The sequence below is a fragment of the Sphaerodactylus townsendi genome, linkage group LG11, assembly GCF_021028975.2.
Source record: "Sphaerodactylus townsendi isolate TG3544 linkage group LG11, MPM_Stown_v2.3, whole genome shotgun sequence".
Taxonomy (NCBI): domain Eukaryota; kingdom Metazoa; phylum Chordata; class Lepidosauria; order Squamata; family Sphaerodactylidae; genus Sphaerodactylus; species Sphaerodactylus townsendi.
The window spans coordinates 38,998,248-39,022,688 of record NC_059435.1 but is presented as its reverse complement, the minus strand read 5'-3'; the positions used below and the strand labels follow the sequence as shown (position 1 = coordinate 39,022,688).

The 24,441-nt window shown below is 43.0% G+C and overlaps 2 protein-coding genes across 2 annotated transcripts in view; both read left to right on the top strand.

The window, feature by feature from the left end:
* Positions 1–9,387, top strand: part of CHN2 (chimerin 2) — a 152,218-nt gene extending 142,831 nt beyond the window's left edge. Inside the window, exons 10-13 of the mRNA XM_048511874.1 lie at positions 22–99; positions 3,432–3,569; positions 4,988–5,093; positions 8,526–9,387. Coding sequence (XP_048367831.1) covers positions 22–99; positions 3,432–3,569; positions 4,988–5,093; positions 8,526–8,697 — 494 coding nt within the window. The 3' untranslated portion in view covers positions 8,698–9,387. The remainder of the gene's footprint in view (positions 1–21; positions 100–3,431; positions 3,570–4,987; positions 5,094–8,525) is intronic.
* A 6,308-nt stretch (positions 9,388–15,695) lies between these two features.
* PRR15 (proline rich 15) lies at positions 15,696–21,184 on the top strand. The gene is made up of 2 exons (XM_048511276.1): positions 15,696–16,569; positions 20,014–21,184. The coding sequence occupies exon 2, from the start codon at positions 20,053–20,055 to the stop codon at positions 20,434–20,436; it is 384 nt and encodes a 127-aa protein (XP_048367233.1). The 5' UTR covers positions 15,696–16,569; positions 20,014–20,052; the 3' UTR covers positions 20,437–21,184.
* The last annotated feature ends 3,257 nt before the right edge of the window (positions 21,185–24,441 follow it).

The window sequence follows — 24,441 nt, the reverse complement described above, 5'->3', positions numbered from 1 at the left end:
TAATGATATTCTGCCTTGCAGGTTTGAAATCAGAAGGAATTTATAGAGTCTCAGGGTTCACTGAACATATTGAGGATGTCAAAATGGCCTTTGATCGAGGTATGTATGTTTTAGCTTTAAGAAGAGCCTTAAATGTTCTATTGGTTTGTCTATATCCTTTCATTAGCATAACCCATGAAAACCAATGATTGTGCAGCCAGTAAAAGAAACAGCTGTTTTCCTCCCATTAATGGCATACTTTCCTGATATTTTACTGCTTATCAATTAACATACATCATCTATGGTAAAACATTTGTCTGTATTGCCCATGAAAGGAAGAGTTCGATAATGACATAAATTTATATGCCACATGTTCTCCATAGTTGCATATTAAATTATCAGAGGAAGTTGCCATGTATTTTTTAAGATGGCAGGATCGGATACTCTCATTGATGCTTACAACCTTCTCCTTTGTTTGTGTGTCTCAGAGGTTTAGAGAGGAGCAAGTCATTTCTAGCATTAGGCTGTAAGCTAAAATGTTATGAATGGAGAGAGCATTTCACATTTTGATGTGATTGGGATGTGCATAAAAACAACTTGTGAAACTTATGGGGTACTAAAGAAATTAACAAATTACCTCTGAGGCTCCCTTTGAGCCTTAGGCCCAATGACCATCCTGGCCCTCCCTGTGTTTGGGCTTGGCCATGGTGGCAGCACACGAGTCTCTATAGTAATGGTTGCAAAGGGGAGAAGAGGTAATCACATGTTTCTAACAACAATAAAGCACAAACAGAGTGCTGGGACAATAAGATTTCACTGAAACTGGTATACAAAACATTAACTTGCAAAAAAATGATTCATTCCAAAAGCCAGACCCATTGATTTGGGGTCTGTAAGCTGTGATGCTGGTGACAGATCAAACAAAATTTTGTCTTGGAATTTTTCCTAATACACTACTATGGCCTGACATGGATAACAATGGAGGACTGTTATGGCAACAGCTGATATTTGATCTCAAATAATAGTTACTGCAACTCATTTTGAGTGCAGCCATTAAAGCTTTCACCATGAAAAGGTTTATCAAAGTCTATATGCTTTATATCCCCTTGCTATGTATCGAGATTTCTTTATGACAGCGATCTCTCCAAACTGTCTGAAATATACAATGTCAGAAGGACATAGCACATTATTATTTGCACCCTTGATTTTGTCCCATTGGTCTGTAAGATAAGGGTAGAAATGATATTGTATTAGCTTTAGAGTAAAAATCAGGCAGGTTTGTCTGTTAAAGGCACTGGGTCACTATGTTTTAGTAAGAATGAGAGAAATAATGTTTGCTTATTTCTGTAGTGAATGAATGTAGATGCTGTAGAGCAACAGTTCCCCACTGTGTCGCTATTGTTGACCAGTTCTATTCCTGCTAGGCCTATAAAACTTCCATTGTACTGCTTGTTCATAGAGCTGTCCTTGTACTTTTGTTTGCCCTGCTTGGCACTACACAATCCACATATAACAGTGTGAAGAAGGGTTCACATAACCCATATTTTCTGCTAGGAGGATGCCTTGATTTGTTTTTGCAGTCACCTCAGAGTCGTGATCTATCTGCATCCTCATATTTTAAGTGGTTCATCATACTTTCTCTGATCGTGCTCCAAACCAAACTCTTCTGTCTGTTAAAAAATAAGTTCACTGATGTTACATTGACTCGCACTCTCAAAAGACATTGAGTTGTACAAAAGCCTGAGATGCAGTCACATAAGGAAGTCAGGATGATTAAAACCCCTTCCCTGGATTAATCCCCCTTCCCTGTGGCTACTCCTTCAACCCACTGAAGCAGCTATTTGCCTTGCTTGTATGTTTCCCCAGTGAAACAGGATAAGAAGAATAGTATAAGGTGCCACTGTTCAGATTCAAAATGAGCTGCTAGTAGTGGGCTACCAGTAGCTTGCCAGAGGTTGAAAAGCAGTTTGGGCAGCCCCTAGAAGACCCAGGAAAAGATCACAACAGAGACTGTTCTTGTAGGTGGTAAAGACCCAGGAAGGATGAATTGATCTAAATCAGAAGTAGTTCCCATTACTAGAGCTTTTTAGAGCTGCACAAGAGCTTCTGCAGTAAACTTCCTTATGGGTTACGATGTGAGAAGATAACCTTCTGGCTACCTTCTTACAGTTGTCTTTTCTCAAATGTTTTGATTGTAGCAGGTTACGAGAAAAGAGATAAGGATTAATTTAAAACTCTCCTCTAATACTGTTCGCTATGCTACCCTTTGAGTGAGTTTTTACTTAGTAAACTAGTAACTTTGCCATCAAACAAAGGTTCAGGATAATGAACACAACGCTCTGCTTTACTCCATCTCAATGGATGTGGATGCAGCTGCAGATCCCCCCCCCCCCCGGCAAAAAAAAGCTTTTGCTTTCATTAAAGTGCCCATTGTACTGCAATTAAATAGAGCTGTCCAAACAATGTTTTATAATACTAATGCCACCATGCCAAGTATGGGAGGATCAATATGAGACTGGCTGGGGCAAAATAAACATTGTGACGGCAAAAATGGTACTGAATTAGGGTAAATGCTAATATATGGTTCCCGATCACTTTGTTTCTTCATGTAGGCTTGTTTTAAAGGCATGCTCTCCAAGGCTCAAGAATGACTTGACTTTCATACAAAATAGCTCTGTGTATGATTGAAATGTTAACTTTTTGTTCCTTCATTCACACCTGTAACTTCTGCTCCAGTTGCGATGCTGTGTATATATTTTTGTAGACTATAGACCTTTGAATGTAACTAATATCATAGGTTTATCTACAGAGCTTCTAAAATGCTGACCTGCTGAACATAAAACCTTTAAAAGAATTACAAAGCATTACTGCTGTCAATCTACAAGCTGAATAAAAGGCTCAGCTATAACTATGCATAACATTTATTTATCAGTGCTCTTTCAAATAGGAAAAAAGGCAGCAGTGAGCTCATAGGTAACCAGAAGTGGAAAGTGAAGGGAATACTATGATCCATTACAGTGCAACAGAGGAGTGCCTACACACTGAATAAGCATTGCCCCGTCTGTTGTTCTGAAATATTCCCAGACTGTTGTGATGTCTATAGGTGCTGCCAAGAGACAAGTTCCTGCACTTACATAAATATAGCCTGCAACACGATTGTTGGAATTTCAGAGAATGCAGTGAAGGGACAAGAGCCAGCTGATGAGATAGGCTGAGCAAAAATCAAGAAAGTTGGTGATAGGCCACGTAAGTCAGTTGTGTGTGTGCACACACGCATACACAAACAGTTTTCACAGAGGTCACCACACACTGACCACACCTTTAATTCTTTAGCAGTTTAAAAACTACGTAGTTATATTTGAAGAACTATGTGTCGCATCTAGCACTGGCTTGTTCTTATGTTCTTATGATGAAAACAAACCAAGGACTTTTAATTTATTCTCCTTTTCTAGATGGCGACAAGGTAGATGTCTCCGCCAACCTCTATCCAGACATAAACATCATTGCTGGAGCACTAAAGCTGTATTTCAGAGACTTACCAATTCCTGTAATCACCTATGATACCTATTCCAAGTTTATAGAGGCAGCAAGTAAGTACTGAGACATACCCCTTCTTTCGTTTATTATTTTGTTATGGGAAGTTTTCTATCAAATGGATGCTCTTCTTTAGACACCAAGTACATGACACATCGTTTAAGAACACACGTTCCTAGGATTAAGCCCCAAGGAATAGACTTCAGCAGGATTCTGAGTATACGTGCTTAGGATTGCATTGTGGATCCTTGTGTTAAAGCTGCTATGCAGGGAAGTATCTAAATCCTGAAGCAGAAAAATTACATCAGCTTAGCATGAGAAAGAGGCTACAACAAGCATGAAGTAGAGAGACTGGTAAGGGCAACAAAATGCATGTTCAGTGCCACTAGATTTCTGCTTTGTTTTGCTACAACAGTGTCTGACAAGGATCAGGGAGAGCCAGGTTTTTATGCCTGATCAAACATGGAATCTAAGGCCCCTTCCGCACTTTCAGTCCACTTCCAATGTACTTTGTAGCTGTGCAGAATAGCAAAATCCAGTTGCAAACTATGGATTGAAAGGGCATTATTGTGCAGGTGCGGAAGGGGCCTTCCTAAACATCTTCGAATCAGTGACATTGTCTCAGCTAGCATTGTTGCAAGTATAACATGTAGGAGGGGAGGCTGATGTAAGCTGCTTTGGCTTACATCAGGAAAGGAAAGCAGCAAAAGAATGGTTGTCTGCAAGATGTCTCTGTTTTACCTTGCTTACCAATTTCTGGTGTTAATAAGTATTTGGTGGATCTTTACTATATTGCTCTTTGATCAAAGGATACCAACATTCAGATTGCCCTATTACAGGGTAGTGAACCTATGGCACGGGTGCCAGAGTCGCCCCCCTCCCACACACACATCTAGGCTGGCCTGGGCTGCTGGGCTCTATTATTAGCATTAAACCTAAGACCTAATTTTGGGGAAGCAGTGTAGGTAACCCTGTTAAGCGCTGTTAAACGCCACTGATTTTCATGTGAAGAACTAAAGCGCAATCCTTTACCTGAGAGTATGCTCGGTTGCTGGCAATGGGGCTTGCTTCTGAGTAAACCCTGCTAGGGTCGTGATTCACCCCTTGGAAGAGTTGCACAGTTGCTTCAAAGCAAAGCCACCAACTACCACTCCTGAGTAACACACGCCTCGGAGCCAACAGTTTTTTCTAAACTAAAACCTCAGTATTCAGGTTAAATTGCCGTGTTGGCACTTTGCGATAAATAAATGGGTTTTGGGTTGCAATTTGGGCACTTGAAAAGGTTTGCCATCACTGCCCTATTAGTTATTAGTAATCCCCCTGTATTTCTGTGCATGTACAAAGCAGAGCAAACTTTACCAGTACTGTCTTTGTGTCAGTTCTAAAATGCCTCAGGAAAAATATGGATTTCTTTTTAAAAAAAAATGTTTTATTGACCTCTGAGCTTATATAAACCTTGTATCGTATTATATAGAAATCTGTAATCCTGATGAAAGGTTAGAAGCAGTCCATGAAGTCTTGATGCTACTTCCAGCTGCACACTATGAGACTCTGAGATTTTTGATGATTCATCTCAATAAGTAAGTTAATTTCCCTGCAAAATGATAGTTGGCCAACTTGTCTGGCATAGAATTACAGACCTTGTTTAAACTATGATATTTTTGGAGGTATTCCAGGGCTCTTAGCCAACTCCAGTGGGTTACTCCTCCTAATGTCACTGCAGTGGTACTCCTCTTCTTCATGCTCAGACTAGGACGGGGGCAGAAACCTTTACTACCAAAAGAGCTATTTTTGCTCCCCCCCAAAAAAAAAAAAACCTGCCTAGAACCGCAAAACATGTTTGAGCCTTATAATGAAGGTAGCACAGCTTATTAAATCTAAATTAACCTGTCAACATTACTATTAGATCTAATTGAGCTTTAATGAATAGGTTTTAGCACGTGGCTTTACTCTGCAATGGTCTGTTTATGATTATTTGGTACTTTAACTTTGCATTTCATTACAATAATAACATGGTGATTGCATTTATGAATGGCCTGTGGGCCGTAATAATGGCAGACTGACTGACCAGAAGTACTGTCAAGATAGTGCTGGTAATGAATTCTTTATACAGCACATAACATAGAAACAGAGGCATAGCTAGGGAAAATGGAGCCCAGTGCAAAATCTGAGTTTTGCACCCACCCCCACCCATGGGCGGCCGCTGTGATGCTGGAATCCACCCCCAAACAGCATCACTTTGGACTCGCTGAGCCAAACCTCACCTAACTTGGGTGATATCATCAGGAGAGTCTCCCAAACAATCCCTGAAATTTTGGTGCTGCTAGCCTAAAAGCTGTGCCCCCTGCAGTCCAAAAACTAAAAATAAAAAACCCACAAACGAACCTGAATTTTTTGTGCACTCCCCCCTCCAGCATGCGCTGGTGCAACATGCACCCTGGCTCCCTGGTAGCTCCACCTCTGCATAGAAATTCACCGTATTTATGGCCATATTGCTTTAAAAGGGAGTTATACAAACTTATAGAAAATATGCCATTAATCTTGTCAGCTAAACAGAGCCTCCATGATCAGAGACAGTATATCTCTAAACATCAACTACAGAAGAAATGTTGTTGCTATTGCCTTTAATGTTGCAAATGTGGAATTCCTAGATGTAGAAGAAGAAGAAGAGTTTGGATTTATATCCCCCCTTTCTCTCCTGCAGGAGACTCAAAGGGGCTTACAATCTCCTTGCCCTTCCCCCCTCACCACAAACACCCTGTGAGGTAGGTGGGGCTGAGAGAGCTCCGAGAAGCTGTGACTAGCCCAAGGTCACCCAGCTGGCGTGTGTGGGAGTGTACAGACTAATCTGAATTCCCCAGATAAGCCTCCACAGCTCAGGCAGCAGAGCTGGGAATCAAACCCGGTTCCTCCAGATTAGATACACGAGCTCTTAACCTCCTACGCCACTGCTGTAGATGGACTTTAACATGATCCAGTAAGGCTTTCCCTACATATTGCCAATCCCACTTGCCTACATGCCTTGAAAAGGGCAAGATAAAAAGTGATAAATGCCAAGCCAAGGGATAAATATCTTTGTGCTATCCTCCAGGCCCGATGCCATTTACCCTTCAGGTCTAGCCCTTTCCCTACATTTGCTGCCTCAACAAGATTATTAAGCCATACAACATCCCAATGTTAGTCACCCCTCTGTCTGGCAGATACCTCCCCTTTCTCCTTGTTCTCCACAGCAGCTTCAGCTACTGAGCTCTCCTTTCTTGCCAGCCAACCACTTCTCCTTCAAACTCCCTGGTCCCCCTTCCCTTGGTCTAGATGGCCTCATTTACTATTCTGGAAAAGCTGCAATGCTCTCCAGCAACCTGGGTTCATGGGGCTTGAGCTTGACCCACCCAGAGGCATAGACATGGCATCTTCCTTCTCTCTGGCACTTCTGCCTGACTCATGGGAACATGGAGAAGCAGAGTACAAGGGTACAGACTTTTATCACTAATGGAACTGACTCGAGTGGCGAACGTGATGAGATGCCAAGTGGAGCAGAAGGGCCACCAGTTGTCATGGCTGCTGCCCACAATGCCCCTAGCAACACAGCCAAGCGCCTAGTTAGTGTATACTACGGTGACCAGCCGTCCCGGTTTTCGCGGGACACTCACGCTTTTGCGTAGAGTGTCCCGCCGGGCTTATGCCATTGTCCCGATTACGGACAATGGCCAGCAGCAGCACACTGCCTTTTGCGGCGGCGCTCCCCAGTCAGGAAACAGGGAAGCGCCCCAGAAGGCACTGCGGCTGCCTTCTGGGGCGCTTCCCTTCTGGGGCGCTTCCCTCCTGCGCAGTGCCTTCTGGGGCGCTTCCCTCCTGACCGGGGAGCGCCGCGCAAAAGGCAGCCTTTTGCGCAGCGCTCCCTGGTCAGGAAACAGGGAAGCACCCCAGAAGGCACTGCGGCTGCTGCAGTGCCTTCTGGGGCGCTTCCCTCCTGACTGGGGAGCGCCGCCGCAAAAGGCAGTGTGTGGGTGTGCGCCCCCCACTTTTTAATACGAAAAATCTGGTCAGTATAGTGTATACAGCTCTTGGATTGTTCCTACTGTTCCTATGGCCTCCACAGGCATTTGGCCACAGCCTCCTGGCCAGGCCGTGCTTCCTGTCCTGCTCCACCTTGCCAGCTGTCTGCTTGGGTACAACAGCAAAAGAGCTGCAGACTAGGCTTTGTAGAGCCATATAACCAACAGCCTACTCCAGAGGCACTCCACAGAGGCATCTTTTGCAAGGCATCTGGGGCCTTTTGTGCTCTGGCCTAGGCCCCAACACTTGGCCATAGCTCTTCCCCATACCAGCTCCTACTGGCTCTGTTGGCCACTATTTCATCATCATGGCAATTAGTATCTCTTAGCATTGTGAGCTGACCAGTTTGTATCTACCCACATGTTTTCCTCAGATCCCTAGGTAAGGAAAATAGGACCATAGCCAGTTAGAGAATAGTCCAGATCTCCAGTTCAAGTTTTTCCTCCATACCATCATCCCAGAAGAAATTTCTCCCTGGACAAACATGTGTTTACAAATCTCCTGTGATATGGCCCTTGTATTAAATAAGTTCATTATTGTTTTTGGTTTATTGCTGTAATTATACTGTCCAAGTTCAATAATTCTCTGGAGCAGTATGCATTCTTCACTTGGAGTTTCTTGCTCACAAAGGCTTCTCCATTCCTTTCATTCTGTTTCAGTTCGAGGAATGTTCACAAAACCACTGTCTCCATTAAAGCAAACTTGGCAACCTAAATTCATAGGTGCTTCATAGCATGCATGCATGGTATATGTCAATTAAAAATTATTTCAAGGGATTTTTGACAGTTATGCTGGTTTATCCATTGTAGTAACTTTTCATCATAAATCTTACTGTTATGGTTGTAGAAGCACTATATGCCATTATTTACCCATGAAGCAAATATAACTTTATAACATGAAAACAGTGCCAAAAAAACAACAACGAATAAAGTTTTTACTTTTGTCTTCCAATTCAGGATTACCATGAATGAAAAAGATAATTTTATGAATGCTGAAAATCTGGGAATAGTGTTTGGGCCGACCCTAATGAGACCCCCAGAGGACAGCACTCTTGCTACGCTCAATGATATGCGGTACCAGAAGCTGATCGTACAAATATTAATAGAAAATGAAGATGTTTTGTTTTAGACAAATGAAGGAATAAATTCATAGCCATCTGCTATGAAAGTCTAAGTTTAAAGAAAAACAAATTCTCAGAAGAGCAAGAAAAATGGGTAGCACTTCATTTTCTGCTGTGTTGCAGATAAACACCAAAACATTTAGTAAAGTATATGTCTCATAGACATATACCTCTTTTTTATTATTATTTAAGAGAGAACAAAGGTCAGAAAAAAATCCTCTTGCCTTGTATCCTTTGCCTTGTTTCCAGTATGTATCTGTGCTGAAAGGTTACATACTGTTATATTATTAACTTATTAAAGGACACAAACTTTACATGGTTATTTAGATCATTAAAGCAAAAAGGTACTTTTAAACTGATCCCCAAAGTACTATTGCTGGCACAATTCCTATTTAAGAAACGAGATCAGCAAAGCAGTTTGTAGGATTGAACATGTACACCCAAACCAGCAAAACTAAACCATGCATGGAAATAGGTGTTAACATAATGTTCACCCTTCTGAAGAGAGTGATGTTAGAGGGGCACATCTATAGCTTGAGTATATCACCACACAGATTTATTGGTGCAATCTGCTCTGATGTTCTAGAGATCAGCACTTTTGAGCTGAAACGTCCATCACCTGTTTGAAGTAGACTCCACATGTATAATTGCAGATACCCATCTCACTGCTGCATACAAATAACTTTAGATCATAGTCATCAGGGCCGTTTCCGCACGGCCCATAAACGACGGCCTGGGGGCGATAAAAACGCCGCCCCCAGGCCGCCGTTCGCACAGGCACCCTGACTCCGCTTCCCTCCCCCCAGGGCGGTGTCAGGCCGCCCTAAACAACAACCCTTTAAAGGGTTGTTGTTGGGGAGGAAGCGTCTTCCTGGCGGCGATGAGTCGCCGAACCCAGCTGCCGCCGGGAAGACGCTGTCTCCCTCTCCTCCGTCCGATCCACGATGTCCTCAAATTCGTTGCCGCCCGTTGCAGCGTCAAAGCCGCCTTTCATTATTCGTCCTCCGACCTCCAGGGGTGGGAGGGCGAAGCGCGGGCGGGCTTAGACGGCCAGCGAGGCGACGACGATTATCATCAATCTGACGGAGGAGCCGGGAAGAGGCGACTCCGTCGCGGAGCCGCCTTCCTAAACGGACCTCTTCGCTTGGCCTGCTCGCGAAACGCTTGCGTGCGAAGCGGGCTTCCGCCCCATACGCCGCCAAGAACTCTCTGGCCGGCGTGAAGGCCGAGGTGGCCGATCTTGAAACGCTTGGCTTAAGTGAGAAACTTAACACAGTGAGATTTATTTCTCTGTGATGGCCATAGGTTAGAGTTCTAGCTATACACTCATATTTTCAGTTTTCCTCTGTGCATATTGATTACTGTCCTTTTATGAAAAAAGGTAAATTTGCAGTAGCTGGGTTGCAGCAACATCTCATGTTCAGACAAAGCTCCATAGATACAGTTCTCTTCCCAGTTCTCCCCTATGAACCGTTGAATGTTTTTCATGCATAATAGGAAATTTCTTCTGCATGGAAGGACGTTTCATTCATAAAAGAGACTGAAAAGGCAACATAGGATTTTTGATCTTGTTCATCATATTTAGGGTCAGGGGATTTAACAGTATTAGTTGTATCAGGATATACAATTTCTTTCTATTTAAGGCATAATTATATATGTCTCAAGTGAAACAAACAAGTTTTTAAAAATATAGTTACCTTATTTAGCTGCAAAAAATGTCTTTTTATTTTAGTGAAGTATAATCCAATGCGGTGCATTGATGATTTTCCATATATTTCTCTTCACCATTATCACAATGTCACATTGAAAATATTTACCACTAGTGCAGTATTATCCTCATATAGCTCTTCCATTGCAAATGTTTTTAAAAACTTCATTTCTCAAGTGTATCATTCTTTGGCTTATGTTATATTCTAGAAACTAGAATTCTATACTACTATTAGTAGTATAGCATTCTGGAGCAGTTACAATATGTTCATCCACACCTCCAAAAAGATATAGAAGATTTCTTCCCACATTTTTGTATGAGAATCATCTACCACACATAACATCTGTTTCTTGGAACACAATAATGTCTAAAAGATGTGGTGCCAGAATATTGGATATTTTCTGGTCTTGCTGAAATTTAGCACTTATTTAGACTTTTTTATTTTTATTTTTTGAAAGCCAAGTTGCATAACTTAGCTTTTGTATTTATAAAAAGAAAACTTGTTGAAAATTAAGTATTTCTCTTCATTGTTTTTGGAAAAATGTGTCAATAAAGGAGAGAGAGAATTGGTACATTACCAAATCTCCTGGGTATGTTTGCCTGTTCTTTCCAGAGGTTAACCTTGTTATCTTATCTAATGCAGTTCATTCCTAATATTAGACTTTTTCGCATCATGAGATTTTGTATAAATATTTCAACAAGTAGCATAGTTTATTACAAAAGTGGATTTTCAATATGAAAAGCTCTATTAAGCTTTCTTATTGATTTGTACAAATCAGTTTTTAAAACTCAGTGATGCTGTTTTCTGAATTATTTCAGGGAGCATAGGTTTCTGTTGAAATTGAAAAAAAGTATGTAATTTGATAATGAAAACAAATGAAGGCAAAAAAGAGGCCCAAGAAATAATGTATATTAGCCTTTGCATCAGGTTACCAAGGGCTAGAGAGATGAAGGCTGTAAGCCAGATGTTAATGAAGTCTGATTTGCTGGTACAATACTACTAAAGATTCTCCTAAACTGTACAGACTTAATTGTTGTAGATTATGTACTAAATACTGTCATTTAAAATGGTATGCAAATGGTTTTATTTTGTGAAGTGACAATGCTTTGTAATTTATGATAGTGTAAATGGAAAGGAGAAAAAAAATCCCATTAAATGTGTTGAGTTCTTGTCTGTGTTTTTCACTGCTAACAACCCCCAATCTCCTGGTTTATCTATATCTTTTGTATATTTTTAGAACTGCATATATTTTATACATAGCAAATTTTCTTTACAAAAAAACCTGCATTTTTCAGACGCAACTGCAATTAAGGTATAAAGGTGTTAAGTGCTGTCAGGGCACTTCCAACTCATGACGATCCTATGAATCAGTTCCCTTTTCCTCACAGCACAATTATAGTGTCTTGAGGGCATTTTCAAAAGTGTTTTGGGGAGAATATTTGCACAGCTCTCTCCCCCAAAATGTTTTCATGTTGTTTTATTTTTCTCAACCTGGGTTTTTCAAAAATCACTAAACAAGCAATCTTTTTTCTCCAAGCTGGGTTGAAGACATTTTCCGCTTGCCCTGGGCGAACAAAGCAGGCAGGAAATGTCCTATTTCTCCCGCCTGATTTCTCCCACCCGCTTTTTAAATAACATTTGTAAGATGTTATAATTGTCCTGTGCAGAAAAGGCCGCTGTCCTCCAAAATGTTATATTGTTAACAGCCTTGCTCAGTTCTTGCAAACTGAGGGGCACGGCTTCCTTTATAGAGTCAAACCATCTCACATCAGGTTTTCCTTTTTCCTGCTTCCTTCAACTTTTCCTAACATTACTATCTTTACCAATGAATCTTTTCTTCTCATAATGTGACCAAAGTATAATAGCTTCAGTTTAGTCATTTTAGCTTCTAGACAGTTCAGGCTTGATTTGATCTAGAACTTATATATGTGTCTTTTTGGCAGTCCATAGTATCTGTAAACTCTCCTCCTCCACATTTCAGTGGAATCTACTTTCTTCTTGTCAGCATTCTTCATTGAACAAACGAAACAAGGGAAACATGGCATAAGCTTTAAACAATAAATCAAAGCCATGCTGATATGCCGTGAAAAAGAAGTTGACAAATGTTTGATCCAGCTGCTTGTATATCTTTATTTTGATTGGAGAAGGTCTTAATGAGGGTTCATGTATGGTAATCAAAACGAAAAATGAGATTTTTCAGGGGGTTTTGAGCCTTTACTTGGACTGTTAAAGGTCTCACTCAGAATTCATCATAATTCAGTATCCGGACAAGAACCTGTTTCAATGTCTTCATCAGAAAATCAACTTTTACAGTTCTTACAAATGGACATTAGAAAGCCTTGACACATGACACCTAGTCCTCAAGCAAGCTCCTAATGTTTTACATTCCAAGTAAAGGCTTAAAAGTGGCTGGAAATCTTGCTTTTTGTTTTCAACCACCATTCATGAACCCTGATTAAGACCTTTTCCAGTGAAAATAAAGCTTTCTTCATTGTCGCCCTTTTACACCCCAAAAATAGTATTAGGGAACACTATGGCATGAATTAACTTAATTGTGGTTGACAATGACACATCCTTGCACTTAAGAATCTTTTCTAGCTCCTTCCTGGTGGCCATTCATAGTCTCAATCTCCTTCTGATTTCCTGGTTGCAGTCTCCCTTTTGGTTGATGATGGAGCCAAGAAATAGAAAATCTTAAAAGGTAAAAGTACTTCAGATCACGAAGCAATTTTCCTCCAGGCCACATTGGCCAGGAACCCTAGAGGATTTTTATTTTGTTGGCCATCTTCTGAGCATGAAGTAGGGGTCATTTGGGGTGTGTGGGGTGATTGAATCTCCTGAATTGTGCATGGGGTTGGACTAGATGATCCTTGGGATTCTTTCCAACTCTGTAATTCCATGCTTCAGATTACTGAGATTTTTAATAGCAAGTATTTGGACATCATTCATTCAGTCACTTCCCACATTTGACCAGAGTTCAAGTTTTGTGTGTGTGTGTGTGTGTCCAGTTAACTAGTGGTATTAAATGCTACATTTTGCTATCATTACCTTTGCTGTCCCTCAACTTTGATGTAAAATGCAGATATTGAAGAAAAGATATAGTACGTAGTCCAAAAAATGAGCAGCCCAATCCAGAGCCCCTGGCAGTGGGCCGCAGCACCACTTCAGTGCTGTCCTGGCACCTCCAGGAGGGTTTCTTGGCAGCATGGGGAAGCTAGATACAAAAACAAAGTCTGCACTGCCGAGCAGCCCTCCATTGGGCTCAATGGGCTTACACCACCAAAAACTCCTGGCGCCAGCATCCTGGCTTGAGAAGGCTGGGTGGAAGCCTATTACTGTTGGCTCCACCGCCCTAGCCATGCCTTCGGCATGCCCCTGCTGTGGAGGCTCAGGAGTACTGACACAGTGCTATGTACCAGTTCTGCCTGCTGTTGAAGGCTGTGGCAACTGCCCTCTGGTGGATTTGTCCCTCTTCCAGGGTAAGTGCCCCAGAGAGGCATAGCTCTGCACTTCCTCTATCAGCAATTTCAGCCCAGCCCCCACCCACCCCGATTGGGCTGGTAGTCCCTTTTTATTTTCCTTTCTCTTTATATGGCTGTGTGTGTGTTAAAACATATAACTTAAGTTTTCAAGCATCTGAATAACAAGACATGGTATTCCTGAGCAACTATACTATAGAAATTCCATGCTACACAAAAATAGGATAGTTTTGAGATAGGAGGGTGGAGATCTAGATACAGGGAGGTGGCATATCATTCACATCTCTACTCCAAAAGTGGCTTGCATGTCCTAAGTTTCTAAAAAGTTATGGTATTGTGATTGTCCACTTCTGTGTTTGTGAAACACAGGGAAGGGATCCATTATCTGACTTACTACAATGTGACCATGTTGGTCATATTGTGGACTTTAATTTGTACTCTGACTAAACACAAACCAGGTGTGCCTTTCTTGTATTCTCTACTGCATCATGAAACCTTAAACCCATGATGATCCAGGAACCAAAGGTAAATAAATCAAGACTTTTAAAAGAGCCATTAACAGGATGGGACATCTTTGCCTTTAACTAATTTTTCACGCAACTTCAAAGAAGTCTATGTGAAATCCTACAACAGATTTGTGCTGAACTTTCAGGTTCAGAAAGGTCTCCAGTGTCTTTTTACAACATCCTAGATCTACACACACAATACATATAATGACTATAATTTCCTACCGCAAGCGCTCAGCTTTTTTCCCTATGTACACAGTTCTCAAATCCCGATGAATAGCTGTGGGCTCACATAAAGGAGAGGTTGCAGGCAGATGATGAACCCTTAATTTGCTTCGGGGCTGTCCAGGTATGCAAAAAAGGGTTTAACCCTTTTAGCTCTACTCAGTTTCACTATTCAAAACCATTCCCACAGCTTTGCTATTAGTATTTTAGAGGGTAAAATATGTTTTTTTCTTTTTAAACTCTAATACCAAAATGAAAGAACATATTTCAAAAAGTGAAATTAAGTTCAAGTCAAAGAATTGGACCCCCTTTTCCTTCATGGCCTTCTGGTAAACTGAGGGTTAATGAGCCTGCAATTAAGATTTTATGCATAAACCAGGCAGGTAGCTGTGGTCTTCATCAAATCTGCTTAAGCACTAAATTAATCTGCTTTTTGTGAGGTGTTGCAGAAACGGGCTGCAGATCATGGACTGGTCTAGAGGGAAGCCATTATAGTTCTAAAGGAATATTTCCTTTCCCAGTTTGGATTATTAATGTCACATTAATATCACAAGGGAGGATTTCAAGACAGGTGTTGAAAAAGAATTGTTTTAAATCTGTTACAAATGTGGAAACACGGGTTTTTTTATGGATATGCTATTGATTTGAAGATACAAAATTTTCTCAAAACTGATATTGTTGTAGGTAAAGACAAAGTCACAAAACTCAACAACCAGAAGTGCTGTGGCTTCGTCAAAGATGACATTCCTGATGGCTTATATCCCATCTTTGTCTGTAATGCTGCTGTCTAAGGATTCCATGGAATGGAGTTTTCAAGAAGGTCACTAAGTGACTGTAGTTTTCTCAGGAAGTCTGTATTATTTCATAAATAATAACTCAGGGCACCAGTGTGTATATATCTCCCAGCTGAATATGACTTCATGTTCCTGCCAAAATGAGCACTGGCAGTTTTTTAAAAAAGATATAAGTATTCATGGATGCCTCCCCCTCCCTCCCCTCCTAAAACCCTGGCTTCCTCAGGCTCCACCCCCCGCCCCCAAAAAAAATCTTCAGGTATTTCCAAACCAGGATCTGGCAACCCTTATGATCCCACAGGTAGAATCCAAACTGCAAACCTAAGTGACAAGAATCAGACTAAAACAATGAACAACAGAAAGATCCGTAGCATATGAATGGCAAAATAAGCCAGGCTATTTATATAGCCTTGGAGAGCAGCTCTGCCTGGCACTCTCTCCTTCTTCCTGCCAACAGAATAGTCACATGGGCAGCAAGACTGGCAGAGGTGGAAAGAACCCATGACAGCGTTACAAGGAAATCAGCCCAGGAGGAAGGAAGAAAGCCAAGTTGTACTGAATGGCCACCATCCAAATTGAACTGGTGGAGACAAAAAGAAAAAGTTGTACCCTGCTGCCTGCATCTCTCCTTGCCTATTGATTTATACGGTGCTGCCACTTTTCCCACTCCTGAGCCAATCCATGCTAAGCTTCCATTCCATAGGAACCAATCCCAATTAGGCAGCAGAAGAAAGGGCGGGGGTTCTCTCAGGAGCTTACCGACACCTGATTCCTTGTTTTCCCAGTATCAGGTATACAGGTCGGACCTCAGAAGAAAGTGACTCGGGCGGGTGACATTTGTAAAAAAAAATTAAAGTTGAGGAAAGAAAAGTGTTTCCCTTAGACGGCCGGTGCCTTTTCCCAGGTGCTTCTAGTAGCCCCTGGAAACAGCCAAGCTAAACTGGCTAGAGGCAGAGGGGCTGCCCAAGTTGCAGAAGTGTGTGTGCCACCTGCGACAGTTCTGAGGAGGAGCGGGCGGGCGCCGGAAAGGGCTAGTTCTCCTGGGCTAGTTCTGCGCGGCAGCCTGTTGCTGCGGTAGCGAGGAGTTCCCCGGAGCAAGTCCAGCTAACGCCGCTTCCAGCTGGGGCTACGGGATGGATTGACGACCCCAGCTCCTGCGGCCAACAGGTGGGTGAGAGCGCGCGGCTTGGCTTTTCTTCAACAGGCAGGTGCCCACCAGGAGCGCGCTCCTGCCGCAGATTTCTCCCCCACCCTCTTCGCCACCCCAGAGGAGACGGACGCGCGCTCGCCCCCGGTGGTCTCCTTCCTCCTGGCTTCTGAGCCCTCCACAGTGTCCTCGAAGAAAGAGATGGAGGCGTACTGAAAAACTTTCTCCACTTGAGTTTAAAGTGTGTGTGGGGGGGGGGGCAGTGGAAGAGAGGGGAAATCTATCAGCATCCCTTTGGTGACAGCTCACGGGGGCTTGAGCAGAGCTAGGCTTCTACCTCGGGTAGTCCCATAGGCGGCTTATGGCTGCTGCAGTGTAAAGAGGACTCGGCTGCAATCTCGGAGTTATTCCTGAGGGCCAGAGGTTGGATGGGTGGCACACTCGAGTCCTGGGCAGTGCACTGAATGTCTGCGTGGTAGGTAGAAAGCCACCACCTAAAGCCTTCTCCCGGTCTACTTGGTGTCTTGAGGGAGCCCTGGAGGGTGTGCCATGCTGTCGCTTTTTGAACTGAAAACTTTCTCTGGCTCACCTTATTTTAAACTTTCAAACCAGTTGGGCTGCCAGATGAGTGATGTCCCTGTTGCATCTACGGATGTCCCTGTTGCACCTGCCTGGTTTGCTTGGGCAGCACAGATGCATCAATAGCCCTTTGGCTACATGCCTGCTGTGCCCAGGGAAGCAAACATCCCAGCAGTGAGGATTTTGCCTTCACTATGAAATAACAGGATCTCACTGCTGCTAGCTCCAATAGCATTCTGTCTCTTTTCCTTTTACCCACCTCATTCTGTTCCTTACAGCTGTCTAATGTATTCCATGCTGCTCAGTGATCCCCCTTGTACTTCAATACTCTCATCTGTGTTGGTGAAATCTGCTCCCCCCCCCCCCTCCAACTCTTCATCCTTCAGTGTAGCAAGGGCGTCTGCCTTCACAGTCATAGCAGGAAGCCCTTCAAAAGGGATGTTCTAGTCTTCAGTACAAACCTGAAGATGCAATACCATTTGTTTAAGCCTGGCTATCAGGATTGTTTTAAAAAATGACTACGAATTTTTGTTCTTCTGAAAGTTTTTGTGAAGTTTCGCAATCTTGTAAGTGGCACAGGAGCTGTTTTTGATTCTTAACAACACATTAAAGCAAACTCACTGAACCAATCGTAGTGTGTGCAAGTGCAGGAAAGAGAATCACTTGAGACCGTGGCTGAACCCGAGAGCACAAAATTGAAGTGGATGAGAGTTTTAAAAGCCAAACTTGCAGACTGATAGGGCTAAAAAGAATACTTGACAGTTCCCCAAACTGAAGGCAGTCTCCCAGTACTCAATAAATCAATTCATTTCACGTACCCATGAAATCTGAATAGAGCATTTATGACAAAAGACAGGTTACAACTGATTTTTTAACAGTTCAGGGGGACAATCAAGGATGATCATGGCCACCATGCTTTGCTTCTGAAGCTGCTGGGACATTGGCCAAATTATCATTGAAACCAGGCAGAGCTCTGATTCAGCAAAGCAAAGGTGACATGCTATCTGATCTGCAGAAGCACAAGCAAATACCAGGACAGAGATGGAAATATTCCCTATCAGAGGTGTTTGCAGACTATCAAGAAGCATATTTAAAATAAACACAGAACATTCAAGAATGTGAACTGTCTCTGTACCACTGGTTACAGGGAGCATACTGAAATGAACCTAGAGGATATTTAGGTTTTCAGTCCGACTCAGAGTATATTGCCCTTAAAAGTGTTTGCTATTACCTGGCTTATAGAACAGCCTGAAGCCTGCTTGCATGAGAAGGTCCCCATAAGACTTACTGCTTAGCGGGTTTAAAATTGCAGCCCGATGTTTTAGTCTAAAACTGAAGTTCTTTGTTTTGACAGTTGTGACATACCAACACAAAATTCCCAACCCAGGAAAATTAAAATGTTAACTTCACTCAGCTAACTCAGAGACATGGTTGTGGACTTCTCTGCAAGAGTTCAGTTGTAGCTGGACTTATCAAGAGACTGCTGGGTCAGAAAATCAGTGTACTGGAAATACCACAAGCCTAACCAAAAAAGGCTTTTCATGGATTGTGCTAAGCAACTGAATTCCTGGTTGCTTTGTCAATCTTGGAGAGATTTAACTGTTGCTAATGATTTCACTAGTACAAAAGAAGACAATGCGGTGTGGAAAGGTTTTAACCCTCCAACACTCCAGATGAATTCAAGTTTATGTAGTTTTTATAAGTGCTGTGATTTTAGGAATGGAAACAAATCTTTTTTTTCCCCAATGAACCCCACAGGCACAGCCAAGTTTGTGCAACAAAGTGAGCAACAGTAGTGGGGATGTGATTGTGAATCATCGACCCCTGAGAATAGCTGCATCCTTTGGTGAAGTGCATAAATAAGACCTGTAGACCTTAGTTTTCAGATTGCTGCATTTAGCAGCAAGAAATTCAGCTCATCCATGCAGCTAGAAACTGAATTCAGTAGGCAACAAAATCCTTTCCTGTTGGTGTCTGGCTTGCCAAAAGACAGCATGCCAATTCATTTTAAACAGGGCCAGATTCATACACTAGCTAAGAAGACAATCGTTTAGGCCTCGAATTATGAAGAACCTACACATTTAAAAGCATGCTAAATTTCTAGTATGACCTTTTCTTTGATAGTGCTATGAGCCCTCTTAAACTTGACACAGGTGGATTCCACACAGCATATTTACCATATAACGAGTTGCAATCATTATAAATGACTTCATCTACAGAGATTACAACTTATTATATTTTGGGCCTTTTAGAGTGTCTTTACCCAGCCCTATACTCTTGACTCAACTGGCAGGGTCGACCAAGCAAGGAAGGTACCGTTCTTGGTTATCTTTCTGTTTCTTCATGCTCCCTCCTTGGGGAATCTTAAAGCTGCTCTGTTTTCTTTCTTGCTTTCACTGAGTGGTTTGCAGTGGCCATGAAAAGTTCAAGCAAAGAACTACTAGGCCTCGATTATTTATACTCGAAAAGTTTGTCACAATCAAGAAAAGACTTCAGGGGAGAAGGCTGGGAACTGGATCGGGAGAAGCTGAAACTCAAATGAACTGAAAGTAAAAATAGCCATGCGAGAAGAATATGACCACAAACAGAGCACTCAGTGAACTGTGCAAAGTGTCTGAAGGAGAGATTTTATTTTTCAAAGGCGCCCAGGTCGCATCTTGTCTGCAATCTTCCCCTTGGGCCAAGGAAGTCCCATCCCAGCTGCAGCTTTTGTGTGTCTTCTGCTGATGGGGAGCAATGACAAGCCTAGTGGACAGTTTCCCTGGGGTATTGGGGGAGGTGGGTTGGCAACTGGAAATGTTGCCCTTCCGAGACCTTTCTCTGTGCCTAAGTCGGGCCTGGGTACAAAGATGCCCAAGCTCCTTACTTTCTTTCCTTTCCTCCAGGACCCTGGCAGCCCCGACCTAGAGAAGGGTGCGTAAAAGATGGCTGAGAGCGCGGCAGCAGCCGCCCCCTCGAGCGGGCCCGGCGGCAAAAGCGGCTCGTCAGGCACGTGGTGGAAATCGCTGACCTCCCGCAAAAAGGCCAAAGAGGCACCGGCGGCCGCGCCAGGAGCTCCCCGAACGCCGCCCCACCCCTCGGAGCCGCCCCTCGCCCCGCCCAACCCCTCGGACTCGCTGGAGACCCCGCAGCCCCCCAACTTGGGCAGCGGCAGCCGCAGGAACCTGCGCATCTCGCGCTCGGGCCGCTTCAAAGAGAAGCGCAAGGCTCGCGCCACGTTGCTCGCCGAAAGCCCCCAGCAGCTGTTCGAGAGGGGAGGAGGAGGAGCCCCCGCTGCGCTCCCTGGAGAGGAGGCGCCGTGCCCGTGACCGCCCCCGGGGCGGGGCCTCCCGTCTCCTTTGCACCTCGGGGAGCTGCGGCTCGATTGCAGGAGGAACTGCTTCTTGCAGCAGCAGTCGCCGCCTCCCGAATGAGAAAGCGCTTTGGAAACAGTCGCCTTGGCTCCAGCCGGAGAGGGCCGCCTTTGCACCTTGCGTGACCGGGAGTTGCGGGGCGAGCTATCGGAGGAGGGAAATCCTCCCCTTCTCCGCCTCACTTCTGGGAGAACACGAGGAGGAGGAAGGCCTGCACCTTGACCTGTTGCAGGGGAAGGGCAGCAACGACTCCGGAACAGTGCGAATGTGTAATGAGAGCTTAGCTTAGGACACAAAGAAGAAGCAAACAAGTCGCCCTTCCAGTTCTTTCCCAGCACATTGCCATGGCATTACAGTTTGCAAAGAGGACCGTGTCCCCGAGAATATCATTATCACTGTACATTCTTGCCTCCTGCTTTTGGAGGGCGCAGGGAATTGTGTAGTGCTTAGTACGACGTAGATGTGGATGCTAGAATTATTTTGAATGGGAATAAGAATTGTAACAAATATCCACTAATGGGTCTGAATGCTACATCTCCCAAATCAGAGAGCCAGACATACAACATAAAGTTGCAGTGGGTCTGTCCTGAAAAGAACATTTTAAGTCTGTTTGTAAGGTCTCATGCATTCCCTGTTCAAACTTCTTAGCTGGATTAAAGAAAGGAGTCCTGTTGCTCAAATAACTAGGATTTCTAAAAAGTGACTTTGGTATTAAAATTGACATTTGGAGTTGTAACAGGGGCAGTTCACTTGAAGGAACCATACAAGAGCATGAAGGGGAGAGGAGAGCAAAGTGTCAAAACTCTTGTCCGAGTCTCGCCAAATACAGAACAATGTAAAAATAGCATGGCTCAGGGAGTAAAATAACTTGACTGTTCATACTTGTCTGGTTTTTGAGCTTTAAGAGTACAAGGTAAAATGTTATTTCCCGAAAGTGAGCTCACACGTAGCTTCCTGGAACACACAATCACACGGCTCGATTTAGAATTCCAACCCTCCTTTTCTTTAGCAATTCTTCCCAAAGCAGATTATTTTTCATGTGTCCCAGTTACTGTAAAAAAAAAGAGGCTAGGTGGTAAATTTATATGAATTAATTACCACAGTAACTGATGTTGCTTTTTAAAAAATGTGGCTTTTTCCCTTGATGCCAAGGAGATCTTTTGTTGGTCAAATATGAATGCCTCTGATTAGAAGGAAGGAGATTGGAAGAGCTCTGTACTATCTTATTTCAGGGCCAAAACCTTCTAGGGGCACCTGTAGATTTTTAACAATCGTATTCCTGTTGGTAGAAACATCATGCAAGCCAGTAAATGAATCTGTCTGCTATTCAGTGAATTAGAAAGGGAAAGGGAGGAGGGAGAGGTGTGATGTACTATACATTTTGTTCACAAACCCAATCCTGCTAAAGATGCATTTTTTAAAAAAAGGGTAATTATAACATTGTTTCTAGTAATTAGAAACAACCACTCAAATTTAAATGCAAAAGGACTCACGGGTGGTAGTTTACACCTGTTAAAAAAATAAACATGAGCTGTTCTAATAGCATAGTTCCCAAGTAATTGATAGCTGGTCTAGAGAAACAGACAAAAGGGGCCCAGTCTAAATACCTCTGGGTGAGATGCACTGAAAACAGGCCTGCAGATCTAGATGTTTAAATGGTTCCTGTAGCAGTGCTGAAATTCATAGCAAGCCTTTATAAATACTGGTTAAAAATCCCAGAGAGTTGGATCCAGCTAGATTTTCGACCAGTGAAAAAGGGAAAAAAGATTCCCATTTGATTACCAAAAAGGGATTTTGTGAGCATACGACCTGTGTGGACAAAAGTAATGAGAAATGGGGCCTTTCCCCACTTACCTTAAGCCCCGCACTACTCGAGGAGAGTAGCACGGGGTCCCTCGGCACTCCCCACTGAGAGGGGCGGCGACAGCACAGCCGCCCTGAAGCTGCTGCTGTCGCACCCCTCAGCGTGCAGCATCCCAGGCGCTCTTCTTAACGGCGCCTTTTGATGGCCCCGCGTAGAGCGCGGGGTCATGGGGATGGCTGGGCGCGCGCCTGGGATGCTGCGCGCTGGGAGCAGCACGCGGCATAGAGGGGAACAATGGGAGTGGGGAAAGGCCCACGGTAACAAAGGGAAATGAGCCAAAATAGAATCAAAAAGCTGGCCAGATCAAGCCCATTATCTGGTAATGAAATAAAATATATTTGCTTTAAAGGGGGTGGTGGTGGTGGAGATGTTTGTCATTAAACTTCCTTATATATCTAGAGATGCAGAAATTCTTGCTGACAGTTGCTATTCCTGCTTCCTTACTAGCTATAGGCCAAGTCACAACATTGGAAATAATCCAACATGTGGATTTGTAGCTCAAAAAGGATCAGGAGAGGGAAGGAGGCTGCTATTGCTTGGGGTTATGGTGCAGTTTTCCTGGTTGTAAATAGTCTCTCAAGATGCTTTTAGCCCCAGTAGAAACAGAAATAATACTAACTATTCACCTCCCCCAGCTGGGGCTAAAAGCAGTTGGGTTTTTTTTTTTATTGGAAAAATGGCACCTAGATGAAGAGTTAACCAGACCCCCCCCCCTCACATGTAGTTTTGTCCATGTAATTAATATAGATATGGCTGCCCAATTTTATCTTGCCAGCCTACACAGAGAGGAAGGATCATGCACAGGTGGTATAAGGCACATACACTTTCAGTGTCTTCAGAGAATCTTGCAGAACATCATTAAAGGCAAAGCATTCTTGGATCACATGAACTGCACAATGCAATCCACAGTAGACTCATCCTTTACACTTCATTTACCTCAATGGAGTTATCACAGCCTTCATATTTTGCTTTTTTTAAAAAAAAAAGAGGCTGCAGAAGAGCTGAGACTTTTTTCTTCCTGCCCACTCTCAGGTCTGAAAACAGTATAACCAGCAATGAGATCAGGAAAGGGCCTTTTCATAGAAGCCCTATAGACTCTTTAACAAATCCTGCTACTTGTTGAAGGTCATCCTTTTTTTAAAAAAAAGAAGGAACCCCTTGAAGGGAAAAACCTAAGCAGCTTTCATTCTTTCAGATGGAAACAAACCCACTATTGATGAACTACAAAAGTATGGATATTCTAGTTATGGTTTCTACTGAAAGCTGAAAGAGATTGTAAACTGAATGTCAAGTTACTGCCCACTATAGCAGAATTAGGTAACAGAATTAGGTAGGCACTAGAACCCATGCGGAGCATTCTAAATCATCCGGTTCAGCATGTGGCGAATTAAGTTACATTTTTTTCTTTTGGTGAGACAGGGTATAGTGTTGCAAAGAATAGAGTCATCAGCTTAGAAGTAAGCTCCATATTATTCCATGTACTTACTCCCAGAAAAGCTCCCTTAGGGTTGCAAGTATTCTCTGCAGCTTGCTTTACTTGTAGAATTGGAATCTACCAACAGCAGTTCTGAAACTTGTATGCAGATTGTTAGGCTAGCTTGACAACACTGGCAAGCTCATGGTACTAACAAAGTACTTGACATGGTGCTATGTAACCAGAACTTGTCTGGTAAACTGAAAGCAGACTATTCTGATTTCTTGGTTTTAAAGTGCCAAACAATAGTAAGGATGCACTAGAAACACCTGGAGGAGAGCATTCAAGCAAGATCTGAAGGCACTGAATATTGCATGATGATGATGAAAGTTTCATTTCCATTTTTGGAAGAAGTAGTCCCAAGATTGTGGATATGAGCTAAAAGGCCATGCAAAGCTCTGAGCAAATTAGGATGGTAAATAACTGAGCAAAGTATTTATCATCTCACACACACACACATTCCGCACACAGGGCAGCGCGGTACATGGAAATGAGTGGAATCATAACAGAGAATAAGAAACTGGCAGATTATGTCCTTAGATCTGAATTCCACATTTGTAGATTCTTTGTGGAAGCCAAGTTTTTTCTTTGCCACATTGCATGCATAGACTGACTCCTAAGT